This window comes from Heliangelus exortis, chromosome 23 (genome assembly GCF_036169615.1).
Source record: "Heliangelus exortis chromosome 23, bHelExo1.hap1, whole genome shotgun sequence".
NCBI classification, from domain to species: domain Eukaryota; kingdom Metazoa; phylum Chordata; class Aves; order Apodiformes; family Trochilidae; genus Heliangelus; species Heliangelus exortis.
In genome coordinates this window covers 836,719-849,820 of record NC_092444.1, presented here as the reverse complement: position 1 = coordinate 849,820, position 13,102 = coordinate 836,719, and the positions used below count along the sequence as shown (strand labels likewise).

The 13,102-nt window shown below is 41.4% G+C and overlaps 1 protein-coding gene across 2 annotated transcripts; it reads left to right on the top strand.

Moving 5' to 3' along the window:
* The first annotated feature begins 1,651 nt into the window (after nucleotides 1-1,651).
* TNFRSF1B (TNF receptor superfamily member 1B) lies at nucleotides 1,652-12,371 on the top strand. Of its 2 annotated transcripts, XM_071766849.1 has the most exons (10): nucleotides 1,652-1,757; nucleotides 4,868-4,970; nucleotides 5,944-6,072; nucleotides 6,967-7,116; nucleotides 7,946-8,039; nucleotides 8,124-8,311; nucleotides 8,889-8,963; nucleotides 9,436-9,473; nucleotides 9,937-10,207; nucleotides 10,801-12,371. In XM_071766849.1, exons 1-10 carry the CDS (start codon nucleotides 1,704-1,706, stop codon nucleotides 11,040-11,042), a joined length of 1,344 nt encoding a protein of 447 aa, XP_071622950.1. In that variant the 5' UTR covers nucleotides 1,652-1,703; the 3' UTR covers nucleotides 11,043-12,371. The 2 variants fall into 2 exon arrangements, with proteins under 2 accessions (XP_071622950.1, XP_071622951.1); XM_071766850.1 differs by lacking the exon at nucleotides 6,967-7,116.
* Nucleotides 12,372-13,102: the final 731 nt, after the last annotated feature.

Below are 13,102 nucleotides of genomic sequence, written 5' to 3'. Positions count from 1 at the left end.
TTTAAACTGACCTCTTTATTTCATTGAGTGCCACTAATTCTTGTATTACAGAATTTTGTGCTATACTGAGTTCCTTTAAGACTGATTGTATCTTCTTACACCTCCAGGCTGAGTTCTGGTATTTTTTTATATTCCTCATGCTCCACTGCCTTGATTATTTTAATTGACTTTTTCTTTATCTTCTCTAACTTCAGTAGATTATTCCAGACATCTGGAGGCCAGAGCCACACACGGCACTGTTTTAAACAGTGGTAAAATTATACTTTTAGTTTTGCCTCCCATTCATTAAACCTCACAATATAAGGGAAGGAACGTCAACAAGATTTTGCAATTGAAGAAGGAAATCCAGAGAAATTCTTACTTTTCTGGAACCACAGTGCCAGAGATGGAGTGGGAAAATCTCAGCATTATGAGATCTGCTCTTGGACTTCCATCAGTGGATAATCTACGTGTAGTACATTTGAAAACCTTAGGTAATATCAAGTAGTTGTTAGTTCCAGTATTTACTGCCTGAATTCCATTCTTCTCTGCAAGTCCAGAGCACTGCATGATTTCTAAAAGCAGCTGCTGCCACAGAGAGTTTTGGTTCATCTCCTGAGTCTTGCAAGAGTGAATTCTTTCTGCTTGCTGCTGTGTTTGTACTTGTTTTGTTTCATTCAGAAGAGAAGCTGCTCCTCATGCTCACACTGACATTTGGCTTGGCTGTCAGTATCACCACTGTGAGGTGAAGAAGGAAACAGAATTAACATTTTCTGGTTTTACTTCCTGTTATTGTTCAATGGAAGGTCAAGTCACCATGCAGTGACATCAAACAGCAGTGCAAGGAAGAAGGAAAAACTAGAACAAATCCTGCTGACCCTTTTCTCATTCCAGTCAGGATAGTTAATTGTTTTCCAATGCACACACTTCATTCTAAGTGTAAGAACTTTTGTTTAATTTTAGAGAACATCAGTTTGGGTATCCACAAACTGAGTATCCATGTTCACCTGGCTGGGGTTGTGAAGGGGTGATCTCTTCCTGACAGCTCATTTGTGGGGTTCTGCTCTGTGTAGAAGTGAATCTTTTTTAGCTTTCTAGATGAATCATCTGCCTTGCAGCCTGTGTTATCCTTGGATAGTTTAATGAGGTTGGTAATCCCCGAATTAAAGCTTACATGGATTTTAAGCCACAGCCACACTTCTCTTGTCTGATCTGTCAATGCTTCATTGTTGATAATTTCAGCACATGGATCAGTCGCAGAAAGAAACTATATTTGCAAGAGATCTGTTCCAAACTTAGGAAGCTATTAATCACCTGGAGTCCTTCCCCAGGCCAGATCCGGATTCACACCAAGGTCGCTTTGCACCATCGGGGCAGTGCGTGCGGGGGGTGCGGGCACAAGGGGCAGAGGGGTTCGGTGCCGGAATGGTGCAACCGGGAACTTCTCAGCAGGACCGCAGAGCTCCCTCTGCACACCCCGCAGCCTCCTCCGCACCGCGTACCCGGTAACCGCCCAGCGCTCCGCACCGCTCCCGCCCCTTGATCCGCCCTGGGGCTCAGAGGGAACGGAGCCCCGGGGAGATAGCGGAGCCGGGAGCAGCCGCCTGCCCCGTCTCCGTCCTGTCCCGTCCCCTCCTTGTCCCTCCCCGCCCCGTTCCCTCCCCGTCCCCATCCCGTCCCGTCCCGCCCCGTCCCGTCCCGCAGGGTCCTCACTCAGTGCGGGGATGGGACCGCACTGGGCGCTCCTGGCAGCGCTGCTCAACGCCGCGGCCACCCGGGTGAGTGCGGGGCTGAGGGGGGTCTGGGACTGAGGGGAGTCTGGGGATGAGGGGAGTTTGGGTTTTATTTGCATGAAGAACATTTGATGTAGCTCCTGCTCAGACTGCTTTGTTTGACAGCTTGAATTTGAAGATGGTAACTGTAGGAAAAGGAGACCAATAAAAATGTAGACACGTGAGTTAGGGTTAAAATATGTGCTTAAATATCTTCATTTAAATGGCCTCCATAAGTAAAAATCAACGTTATGTGAATGGTTTAAATGTATAGATAGATATTCACCCATTATATTAGCATGTCTCATTGCTGTTACTATTATAATACTGATTATTTCTGTTACTGACCTGAGCTCAGCTCTGGTGCAGACATTATGGTCTTGGTTGTGCAGAGGCAGTCATGTTCTCCACTTGTTTTATCTACCAGTGGGTAGGATATAGGGAATCTTGGAAACAATTGTGCTTGTGCATCCGTGTTTAGCAGAGCCTGGACTGACCTCCTGGTTGGTGTGGAGCCTGCTGCCAGCCCACTCCTCTCCAGTGACAAATCAGGTCCAGTTGTCCACTGGATGTCTGTGGTGCAGGTGGGAAAATGACTGAAACAATGCAGAGGCTCTGGGAAGAGTGCCTTGAGTTTTTGTAAGCAGCTTCTCAGTTATTGCTTAATACAAAAGCAGTGCATAAAACTCCCCAGAGCTGTGTAGTCCAAGGCCAGCACAGTTAACCCATTTCTATGCCAAAATACAGTGCTTAAATTGACTGGTGTGCATAGAGTAAATTTCATGTTTGCAGTTTGTCACTCTGCTGCTGAAGTGGCATTTTACTGCCACTTGTACCTGTCAAATGAAATTAAGTCTTCCAAAGTCCATTTGTGTAAATATCTTAAAAGTCTGCTGTCATTAGACCTGATCTGTAAAGTTCTGAGCCTGGAACACAAAGGTGCAGCATAAAGTTTGTTTTCCTTCACACAAGCTGCTTGCATAACATTGAGCCACAGGAAAAGCAGAAGACAGGAACTTTCAAGAGATACAAATATAGCAAAATGTCAGGATTGTGGAGTAAAATCTGGCCTCTACTTGTCAGCCTTTCAGCCCAAAATAGCCCAGGGATCTCAATGGTAGGTACAGATACTGTACTGCCCAACCCAGACCTTAACATTGGTGAGATGGCTGAAAAAAGTGGAGTCTGCTTGTAGCCAAGAGAGTTTTATACCTGGTAGGAGTCCTACATTTCTGACAGATTAGGGGATTTGACTGATGGTCTTGACAGCTTTGATTTAACTAGTTTATTCTGGAAGTAACTACTAAAATTAATGGCAGTGCAAACAAAGCTGAGCTCACATGTGTATATAAATTGTACCTAAGTTACAAGTCCTTTTGGTTTCCCATAATGTTGCTGGCAAGAAATTGTCACTGAGAACCACAGCTCATCAGATAAAGTTTCAGGGAGATTGTATCAGGCAGCAGACAGTATTTACAACTGCCAGACAATGCAGAGGATGAGATAAAATTTTTTTCCAGGAAGCTCCACCAGCAGGATAATTTGTGATATGGTTTATTATATTTCTCCTTTTTTTTTTTTTTTCCCCTCCCCTGTGTTTGCTCTTGCAGTTTAGTTTTACATTTTAAAAAGCCACTCAAATGCTTATTTAGTGAAGTTGATCACAGTACCTGCTAGACTGTGATGACTCAATCTTTCTTCAGATTTGTCCTGGTGTCTGGTCAGTGTTATCAGCTTTTCAATAGGAGTGGTGAAACTTCTACTTAACCAGTTTGCTTTCCTTTTTTATTTTCTGGCATGACCATTGAAGCTCAAGCTGACCTTTCTCTGCCTTCACATTCTCAGGAAATTCTCTTTTTGACACTGACCATTGAGTAGATGGGTGAGATCCTGGTTCTGATGATTGGCAAGATAGGAGGCAAAATATTTCAACAAACTGCATCAGAAAGTCTCGGGGTCCCTTTAAGTAATAGTTCAGAGTGGCAAGTGTTAGTCTGCTATGTGAAGCCAATAAATGTGGTTTTCAGTCAGTAGGAAGGATGTCTTCATCACCGGCTTCCAAAGAGCTGGTTCCTGTTTTGATTTCTCTTTTTAATAATACTTCTAAAGTACTTCTTTAAATGTGTGCAGACCAGACACAGAGCAGTCTCTCCAGGCTGCAGAAAACTGAGCATTGCCACATTCTTTTTGAAGAGCATTTTTCTGATCTAGCAGGAAACTCCTACGCTTGCACGACCTAACGTTAGCTTTTTTCTTTTGAGCGAGTGTATTTTTCCTTTTGAAAACAGATGGCAGGTCTTCAAATATTTTGACACTTGTTCGTTGAAGTCACTGAGTTGTGGTGATTGTTAGGAACTGAACATCAGGTATGACTGTTCCTTACGTTTTTGACCTGCCATATGAGGAAGGGTTTTGTTTTTTTTAATTTTGTAGCCAGTTGCTCCGTTTCAGTGAAGTTTTTGCAGACACTCTTTTCAACACATCAAGTCCTTTCTCATTCAGAAGGCAATCATGATGTGTTTCCAATAATAAAAGCCTTTTTTCCTTTCCTTTGGGCAAACATTTCCAGGTTCATTGACTAAAGGGGCAGGTTACCTTGCCTGGATATTCTGTGGGTCTCAGTGAGGACATAATGATCATTAGAGCAATAGAGAATTGATCTGAGTGTCCTGTGTCCTTTGCACCCACTGATGGAAAGAGGTTGCTTTTCAGAAAATGCTTAGGGTTAAGAATTTAGGTTTCAGTGGTGTTTTACCAAAGGTTGGTTGAATCATGGCAGCTGAGAATAGGTACTTGGTGCTTTGGTTTAGGGGATGCAGCAGTGACCAGGTGTGATGCTGTTCCCATACTTGTGTTGAATTCTTTTGAACATAAAACCTGGGGAAGTCACATTTTTCATTGTGACAGACCCTTAAAAAACCAGGGGAATGGTCTCAAATACCTCAACTGCATTCTGCTTAAACTTTTGGCATCTGCTGCTTCCTATTTCATCAGCATCTTGGAAAAGAAAGTGGATAAAATTGCACTGATCTTTAAGTTTAGTTTATCTCTTTTGAATTTCTGCTCTAGGGCCAGGATGGACTTGTGACTCATGATTTTCCTTTAATTTCTCCTAGGAATACTCACTGCCTTACACACCACATTCAGCACAATGCAAAGATCCCATCACTGAATTCTATGAAGAAAGACTTAATAAATGTTGCAGCCAGTGCCCTCCAGGTAGGGTGAAATTCAAGCTCTTACTTTCCAGCACCAAATTCAGTCAATTTTCAAATGAGCTTATTACATTTCGATTATTCATACATCTTAAGAGCATGGAATTTTTTCTATTGTCAATCTGGGAGACAATTAAATGCTGGGACTATAGAAACCACCTGTAAAATTGGCACCCTGCCCATCAGAACTGGAAGGTTGTCCCATCTGACACTTCAGTAACATTTATTAGCAAGCTTTTGTTAGGCAGAGTTGGTGACTGCAGAAAGATGTGTAGGGGGCTTGGGGGTTTTTTGGGCCATAACTGTTTGAGTATTATTATAATAATAGAGTATTTGCCATACATTGTCATCATATTATTACATTAGACACAGCAAAAAATCTGCCTGTTTTTCTTACAATGTGCTGAGCAAACAAAATTTGTGTCCATAAATGCTGAGTTGCTGTCAGAGAGCTCTGGTAGGTGAAGCAGGAAATTGGTATGTGCTGAAGAAGCCACAGTTGCTTGAGCTAACTGAAAATGTCTAGATAGATTTGTCAGGTTTCCCTTTTTAAAAACACATCAGATGAAAGATGATAATTCACAGCTAAAACCCTTTTTCTTTGTGGTGGGTACTGTTTAGCCTGTTTCTCTTTAATTTTATTTTTTTCAGAAAAGCGAATTCTGGGCAGCAAGTGGTAGGAAGTCTAAAATATTTATTTTTGTTATTATAAAGTGGAGTTTTTAACCATAATTTATCGAAATGTGAAGCTTAAATCATTATCAGGGTGTGGAAGGCAGCACTTTAAGGTTCAAGTAAATACATGGAAAAGCAAAGTCTTTGGAAATAATATTTATGTCTCTTTCAGAGAACAGAGCTTCTCCAAGCAGCTTTCCCAGTGTTACTGCTGCTTTCTGAGCCTGTTTTGCAGGGTATTTCTGTCCAGGCTATGAGATGCTCTCTCTGGTTTTCTTTTCTGTTTGTTTTTTTCCCAACAGGTGAATACAAGGCAGAGAGCTGCAGTGCCAGTGCAGACACCAAGTGCAGCCCCTGCAGCCCTGACACCTACACAGCAATCTGGAACAGGTCCCCTCAGTGCTTTGCCTGTGCACCCCCCTGCAGGAAAGGTTGGTTTTAGGTATTAAAGAGGCTTTTGTGACTTTAACACCTGCTCTACAAGTGGCTTTGGTCTAACCCTGTCTTTTCTCCCAAGACAGCTCATAAGAATTGGGGAAAAGAATCAGGGAAGAGTCTTGAGAAGGGAGTTTAAGACTTGGATAGTTCCATTTCTGGCATCCAGTCATTCCTCTGTTTATCTGAACTGACAACACCAAACTCCAGCTGTAAAATTCCTTTATTAGTTTTATTTCCTTTGCAAAGCAGTGCAGTCAGTGATGGCACACGGGTTCATTATATAAATTAGTGCATTGCACCAGCATCTGTACACTGGTAGAACAGAGCAAATGCTTTAACAAATTCAGTCATGCTCTTGTCCATAATTTTTAATGGAAACTGGTGTACAAAATACTCTACTTGACTCACTGGCAAGTAAGTTTGAAGAATACAGTCTTTGGTCTCATCTAAACAGGTAATCTTACAAAGCTGGTTAGTTACAGCATAAAGATGTCTGCAGTAAGGTCTCTGGTAACTTTAAATACAGCTGCACAACCTTCATAGGCTACAAATTTTAGTAGGGCCCCAGATGCTGCAGTGATGACCCCAGGTAATGCAGAGGGACTCATTTATGGCTGTGAGACATCACAGCACAACTTCCAGGTACAGAGTTTCAAGGGTGAACTCTACAGATGCAAATTTCTCCTTTCCTAGGGAGAAAACTCTTCTGAAAATGTAGATGTTGGGGCAAATAACATTTATTTTATGACAATATACTAGCCAGAAGCTGTAAAATTGCTTTCAGTTTGTGGTATGTGAACATAACTTCATATTTACTTGAAACTTTGCAGGCTATGATTTTTAAGTGTTGCTAATGACATCTCTCTTTGTTCTTGTTTTAAAAACAGGATTTGTGCAGAATCAAACCTGCACTAGGTCCCAGGACAGAATCTGTAGCTGCCCACCCAATGAGTACTGCATCTTGAAAATAGATGATTACTGCAAAGTCTGTAGGTTGCACAGAAAATGTGGGAAAGGCTACAGAGTTTCCAGAAGAGGTAATTTAATTCTGAACACTCTACATGCAACATAGTTCTCCTGTATGAAGAGGGTTATTTTTATGTAATAATAGTCCATACATACTTCTGAATCTGTCTCCAACTCAGCAAATCCCAGGAATATTGTCTTTTAATTCCCTACAGTTATGCATTCTTTTTAGAGCAACCACTATCTTAGCAAGCAGGCCATGCCTAGAGCAACAGGATTTTCAAGAGCCATATCCAAATGGACATGGTGCAATCTGTAACTCCCAGATATCACAAAATTCCTCAGCCCAGCTCAATCTTTCTTGGCTTTGCTCTGCCGTGTGATTTCCCCCCTAGAAGTGACTCGGATTCAAGACCATTTAATTCCTGCTTGAATCCTTGAAGCAGGACTTCAGGTTGCATTTTGGTTACCCTGTCTTTATTAAATGGTGGAAGTCACCACTCTGATAATGGAGCTTCTCTCAAAGTTCTAAGATCCTCAGAGGTGAAGCCCTGGCTGTTTTTAAGAAACAAAGATGCTGAACTCCAGCAGAACGTGGGAGGTGATCAGATTGTGGGGGCTGAAGCTCAGCTTGGTCTGCAGTACCACGCTTTAACCTTTTGGGGGGGTTTTTAGTCTTTGAAAAACCCTGACTACCAAGGGCACGAAACGACCAGCCGGTGAATCTGCTTTGGGGTTGGGTTGGGTGCTTCAAATCATCCCCTTTGTGACAGGTAAAGACCCTGCATTTTGTGTCATTTCGTGTCACTTGCAGGATCTGTGCCGCAGATCTGCAGAATCCATTCCTGTTTCTCACCAGATGAGTAACTGCAGTGTTTGTTTTATTTCCTTTGTCTCAAGGGACAGACAGCACAGACACTGAATGCAAACCTTGTCCTCCTGGAACTTTTTCACGTGAAGAATCCTACAAGACCAGCTGCAAACCACATCGAGTGTAAGCCAGTGATTCCCCCTGGCACCAACCTTACCTCTGCATGGGGCTGCTTCCCTTCCTGACTCCTCCTTTTGTCTCTTGCAGCTGTAAATCTGTGGCTGTCCCTGGAAACAGCATTCGTGACACTGTTTGCAATGAATCAGAAGCAGCACTTTCCACAGTTCTGCCTCACACTGCTCTGAACCTGCTCCTGACCCAAAGGACCAACAAACCTGAAATAGTAACCCGAGCTGTCATGTTAAACTCTGTACCTGACATCTCTTACATCGTTGGTGAGTTATTAATTCAGCTAAAGTAGTTTTTATCTGATGAGGAAGCAAGTTCACATTTATTCCCATTTTCTTTCCAAGACCAATCACCTGTACCCAAGCAGAAGCTCAGAAGAGCTGAATTAATTCAACCTGGTACTGCTTGTAATGAGCAGCATAGGATGTACTTACAGCTCTGTGCTACTCCAGTGCATTCTACAGCCCTTCAGAGTCTGGAAAATTTTCTAGCATTCCAGGTCTGTTCTTTCCTATTCACAACCTACCCAGAAGGCATTTATGTTTAGGAGGGTTCTGGCCTTGGATTTAACAAAACATTGATCTCATGGAGAGGTATCTTTGGTGTCTGATGCCAACAATCTGTCCTCATTTTTCAGGACAAGGAAAATAAATTTTATGAAGTGGTGGAGACTGAAAGGAGATCTTGGTATCCAACAGGAGAGACAACAAACAAATATCAGACACACCTGATGCTTGTAAATTTAGCTTTTGTAGCCATGGACAGAAACTGTGAAACTCTTTCTAATCAGATCCTTTGTCAGATCAGCCTTCTAAATAATTTATCTTTCTAATTTATTTTCAGGATTGGTAGCAGGACCATTTTTATTTGTGCTGATAATTGCTATTTTGGGGTATTGCTTAGTCTTGAAAAAAAAAGGTAAGATTCATGAGGTGAAAACAAGCAGATCTGTAAATACTGGAAAGTGTGGAACCTTATTTCTTACTAATTCGAGCCTGGTGGTTGACTGATGTTTCTGCCTCAGAAGATGATAGCTCTTTTTGAAGCTTTTCTCATGGCTGGCTATGGAATGTTATGCTGTTACTGAATGTTAATGCTGTTACTGAAGAGTCAGGACCATAGCTTATTGTTATCACTACATTTTCTCACTGACACTATACTAGAAAAGTTAATAATTATATGCTGACTGTCCTCTTTGCTTGCTGGCTAAATTTCAGTCACCTTGCAAAATTAATACAATATAGCTTCCAACATTTGTAAACAGTGTGTAATAAGTATACTTTTGGAGTTTATTCCAGGAGCAGAGGGTATAATTCAGACTAGTTAAGAGAGCAGCTTTTGCAACTGAAAGAACTTTAGGAGTTAATGAACTGTTTTTCCTTATTTTCAGCCCTTACATATTATCCACCAGCTACAGAAGCAGATCTGGTGAGTGTCCTTCCTTCCCTTCCATTTCCATCTTTTCTCTTTCTTTAGAAGTTATATTAGAAACCACGTGCTCTTGTGTAATTACAAGCAGAAGGAAATTGCACAGCAGAAAGTCACCAGGGATGAGAAAGGGGTGGTTTGGCCCCCAGGCAGGAGTGCAGGATGTACCTACACAATGAAACATCTTCAGTTTCTGTTAGGCTGTATTAGCAGTAAAACACTGGAATGGTTCACAGAACCAGATTTTAGAGCCTTTGTTCCCCAGCTCATCACTGCAGTGCTGTAGGTGCCTCCTGGAGACAGGTTCATTCTGTCTAATGCCTAATGAGCTGGTAGGATTTTTACGTGCAGCCATCCCGATGCAAATAGCAATTATCAGAGGTTTCTTCAGCTGCCTAAGTACTGACCCGTTCTGTGTGGTGTTTTAAAAGTAATAGTTTGCATTTCTCTGCAAACGTTGCAGCCTTTTTCCCCTGCAGAAAAGCAGTGTGACAAGAAAGTAAGCAACACAGGATTGCAAAACTCCAGCAGCTCTGGGCAGGAGATGCAGCATCTCCTGGAAACTTCTGGGTCCAGCAGTAGCTCCCTGAATAATCCACCTGGGAATTCAAGAGTTGGTGTAGTGAGTAGCAAGAACAATGAAAAGAAAGAGACAGAAGGATTTCAGCAGCCACATTCAGCTGCAGGAAGGTGTAAGCTTCACAGTGGGGACAGACACAACTCTGCAAGTTCAGGTAAGAAGGTACTGGAATGACCCAGAACCTCCTGAAATTGATTTTCAATAGTGAGTCTCTTTAGTGGAGGCTTAAATGGCAGGATAAAACATGAGACTTATCTTCAGCAGAGAGTTTAACTCTGGAAAATAAAAAGTGATTGTTTAAAGTGGTCAGACATTAACAATAAGGAGATTGTGATCAGTGGGGAAGTTAATTGCAGGCTGGAGGCATCAGGGTGGTGCTTGGCTCTCACTCCCACTCCCAGGTAAGTGCCTAAGGGAGCAGTAAGAAAAACACACTGCCAAAAGCATCTGGAGTGGCAACAGATGGGTAGGGAGCTGGCAGAGATCCAGGGCTCTGTATTAATTTTTACTGCTTTTTTATTTCTGGGGTGACACATGGATTTTATGGAACCCAAACCCCCCTGAAATGTTAACCAGCTTACCCAAAATGGGTGAAGTAGGAAGATATTTACTGCCTGGTTTTATGTTAAAGTGTCTGTTTTTATGTTATGTCTGTTTTTATATTTTATGTTTATTCATGAAGAATCCAGCTGTCCTCTCCTGGGTTTCATTCTTCCATGGTTAATGTGTTTTCTGTTTGTTTGACAGAACTTTCTGGTACTGGAGGAACACAGGTGAATGTGACTTGTATCATTAAAGTGTGCAGTCCAGACTGCAGCTCCCAGTGCCCAGAACAGACTCACTCACCTGGCTCCATGGATTATGGAAACACTCCCTGTCATTCCTCAACAGGGGAAAAATTTCCTCTTTCAAAAGAAGAAAACCCCTTGAAAAAAGAAACTGGAATTCAGATCTCAATGGAAAATGAGGACAATTCAATTGAAGAGTGACTTCCAGAAGAAAAGAAGTTTCCTGTTACTCAAGATCTGGGGCTAAAAATCAGTTAAAGGAAGTTACAGATGGTGTGCTCACTGACTGATAAAATGAATCATACAACCTCCTATCTTCTAAAATAAATATTATGTTCCATGTAGCATTCTACAGAGACTTGAAATTTCAAATATAGACACTTTTGAGGGTTTTAATCTCTTCTGTCAGCTTTGAGGGCTGAATGATGATATTGGCAGCTTAAAAAATTTGAATTATTTTTCTTTTCAACAGAATGGTCAACTCCTCCCTTTCTTCTGTGATACCTTAGAAGGACCTTCACCAGATTTGAAAAGGAAATTTCTTCTAACTTTATACCATTTTTTTGTTGCTGATGATAATTTGGCTTCAGATATGCTACCTGTCAAGAGCATGGCTGTGACCAGCACTTGCAAGAAACTGGAGTTAAATTATCCATTTGATTTGAAAACGACTGCATTCAGCTTCCTATTCCATATCTTCATGGACATATTTCTCCTCATCCTCCTGGATATTTCTTTTATTATTACAGTTTTCTTTTGCTTGTTACTGGACCAAACGTCTCAAATCAACTTGAAGTACATCAAGGAGTGAAATCCTCCACAGTATTTTTCTTACTAGATTACAAGTATTATGTGTAATCAATAGTGTTTCATCAGTTTATTTTACATAGTTTATTTTAGAGAAGAAAATGTAGATTAAATAGTTGTTATCTTGGAGTAGGAAGTAAGTTCCTTTTATTGACAGCTCTAAAGTTTGTCATCTTTATGTCATGACTGACCTAATACATTTCCCTGAGTGATTCTGACCTTATTTTTGAGGTTAACCATAAACCCAAAGTATTTTTCTCTGTGTTGTAGTGACAGCTGGAGAAGACCCATGTGACTTTGTGTCAGACAGCTCCTGCCCACTGACCTCCTGATGGCTGCAGAGTCTCATCTGCCAAAAGTCAAACCTCAGAACCAGAAAATCCTGTTCTCTCACACTTCTTCCTTGATGCTGAATGTCCAGCCAGCTGCTACAGAAAATTAGTAGATGTTTTCCTTGAATGAAGCTGGGAGTCTTTTGGTTGTGGGTTTTTAGGATCCCATAATTATATTTTGCATCTGTGACTTAACCACCAATTGTGGTGTCTGCTCAGCCAGGATTTGCAGTGTGGTGACTGAATTACATGGCTGAAGTCACACAGCAGCCACAGCAATTTTATTTTATGCCATAAAACAAACTGTTGGACTAGATGATGACTGTTCTTCCTTCCAACCAAACCGCTCTGTTCCACCTCCAGAGAAAATAAATTCAGTTGTCATTTCTAAGGCCTTTGCCTGAAAAAGGTTATTTTTGTCATAGCATTTATTCTCCAGCTACAGAGGAGATATAGATAATGAAATACAAATGTTAAACTTCCACAAAACCCTGAGGTTTACTAACAACACTTCTGGAGCTGAGACCAAAGGTCTCCAGCCTTCTACAGACAGGTCTTGTCTTCTATAAGCAACAAACCTTTTCCAGCTGTCATAAACTTGAAAGTCATTTTCAGGAAAGACTTTTGAAAGCGGGCACACTGGAACTGTTATAAAAATGAAGGGTTTAGGCAAAAATATAACCTAATTTTATACAGCAATTTGACCCTCTTGGCACTGTACTATTTTCAGGTCTTTGTCAGCTCCCAGTTTTGGGATCCCATGGAAGAAACAATGGAAGATTTTGAAAGTTTTTAAAATGCCAAAATGGATGTTTTTTTAAATTCACACATTGCAGGTGTGAATTTATTGGGCATTCAAATGATGAAGCTGTGTGACAGAAGGCAAATTCAAGTTTTATGCTGCAGATGAAAAAAACGCGCTTGCATTTGCTAATAATAATAATAATTAAAAAAAAAGCCTCCTTTTTTATAATTATATGTCTTCTCAATTTTCCTGGCCTCTCCAGTAAAATAAATGGAACCTCTGACGCATTTAAGAGCCAAAACACTGCTGACCGCGTTGACGCGCAAGGACAGCGGCTGACACACCCCGGATGAGGTCCGGTCCGGTCCGGTCCGGTC

What these genes read in the sequence shown, in the direction of transcription:
- TNFRSF1B (XM_071766849.1), top strand. Translation starts at nt 1,704, where the DNA reads ATGGGACCGCACTGGGCGCTCCTGGCAGCGCTGCTCAACGCCGCGGCC. An exon ending in CTACAGAGTTTCCAGAAGAG is followed by an intron (nt 7,117 to 7,945) that starts GTAATTTAATTC and finishes CTTTGTCTCAAG; the next exon opens with GGACAGACAGCACAGACACT. An exon ending in TGACATCTCTTACATCGTTG is followed by an intron (nt 8,312 to 8,888) that starts GTGAGTTATTAA and finishes ATTTATTTTCAG; the next exon opens with GATTGGTAGCAGGACCATTT.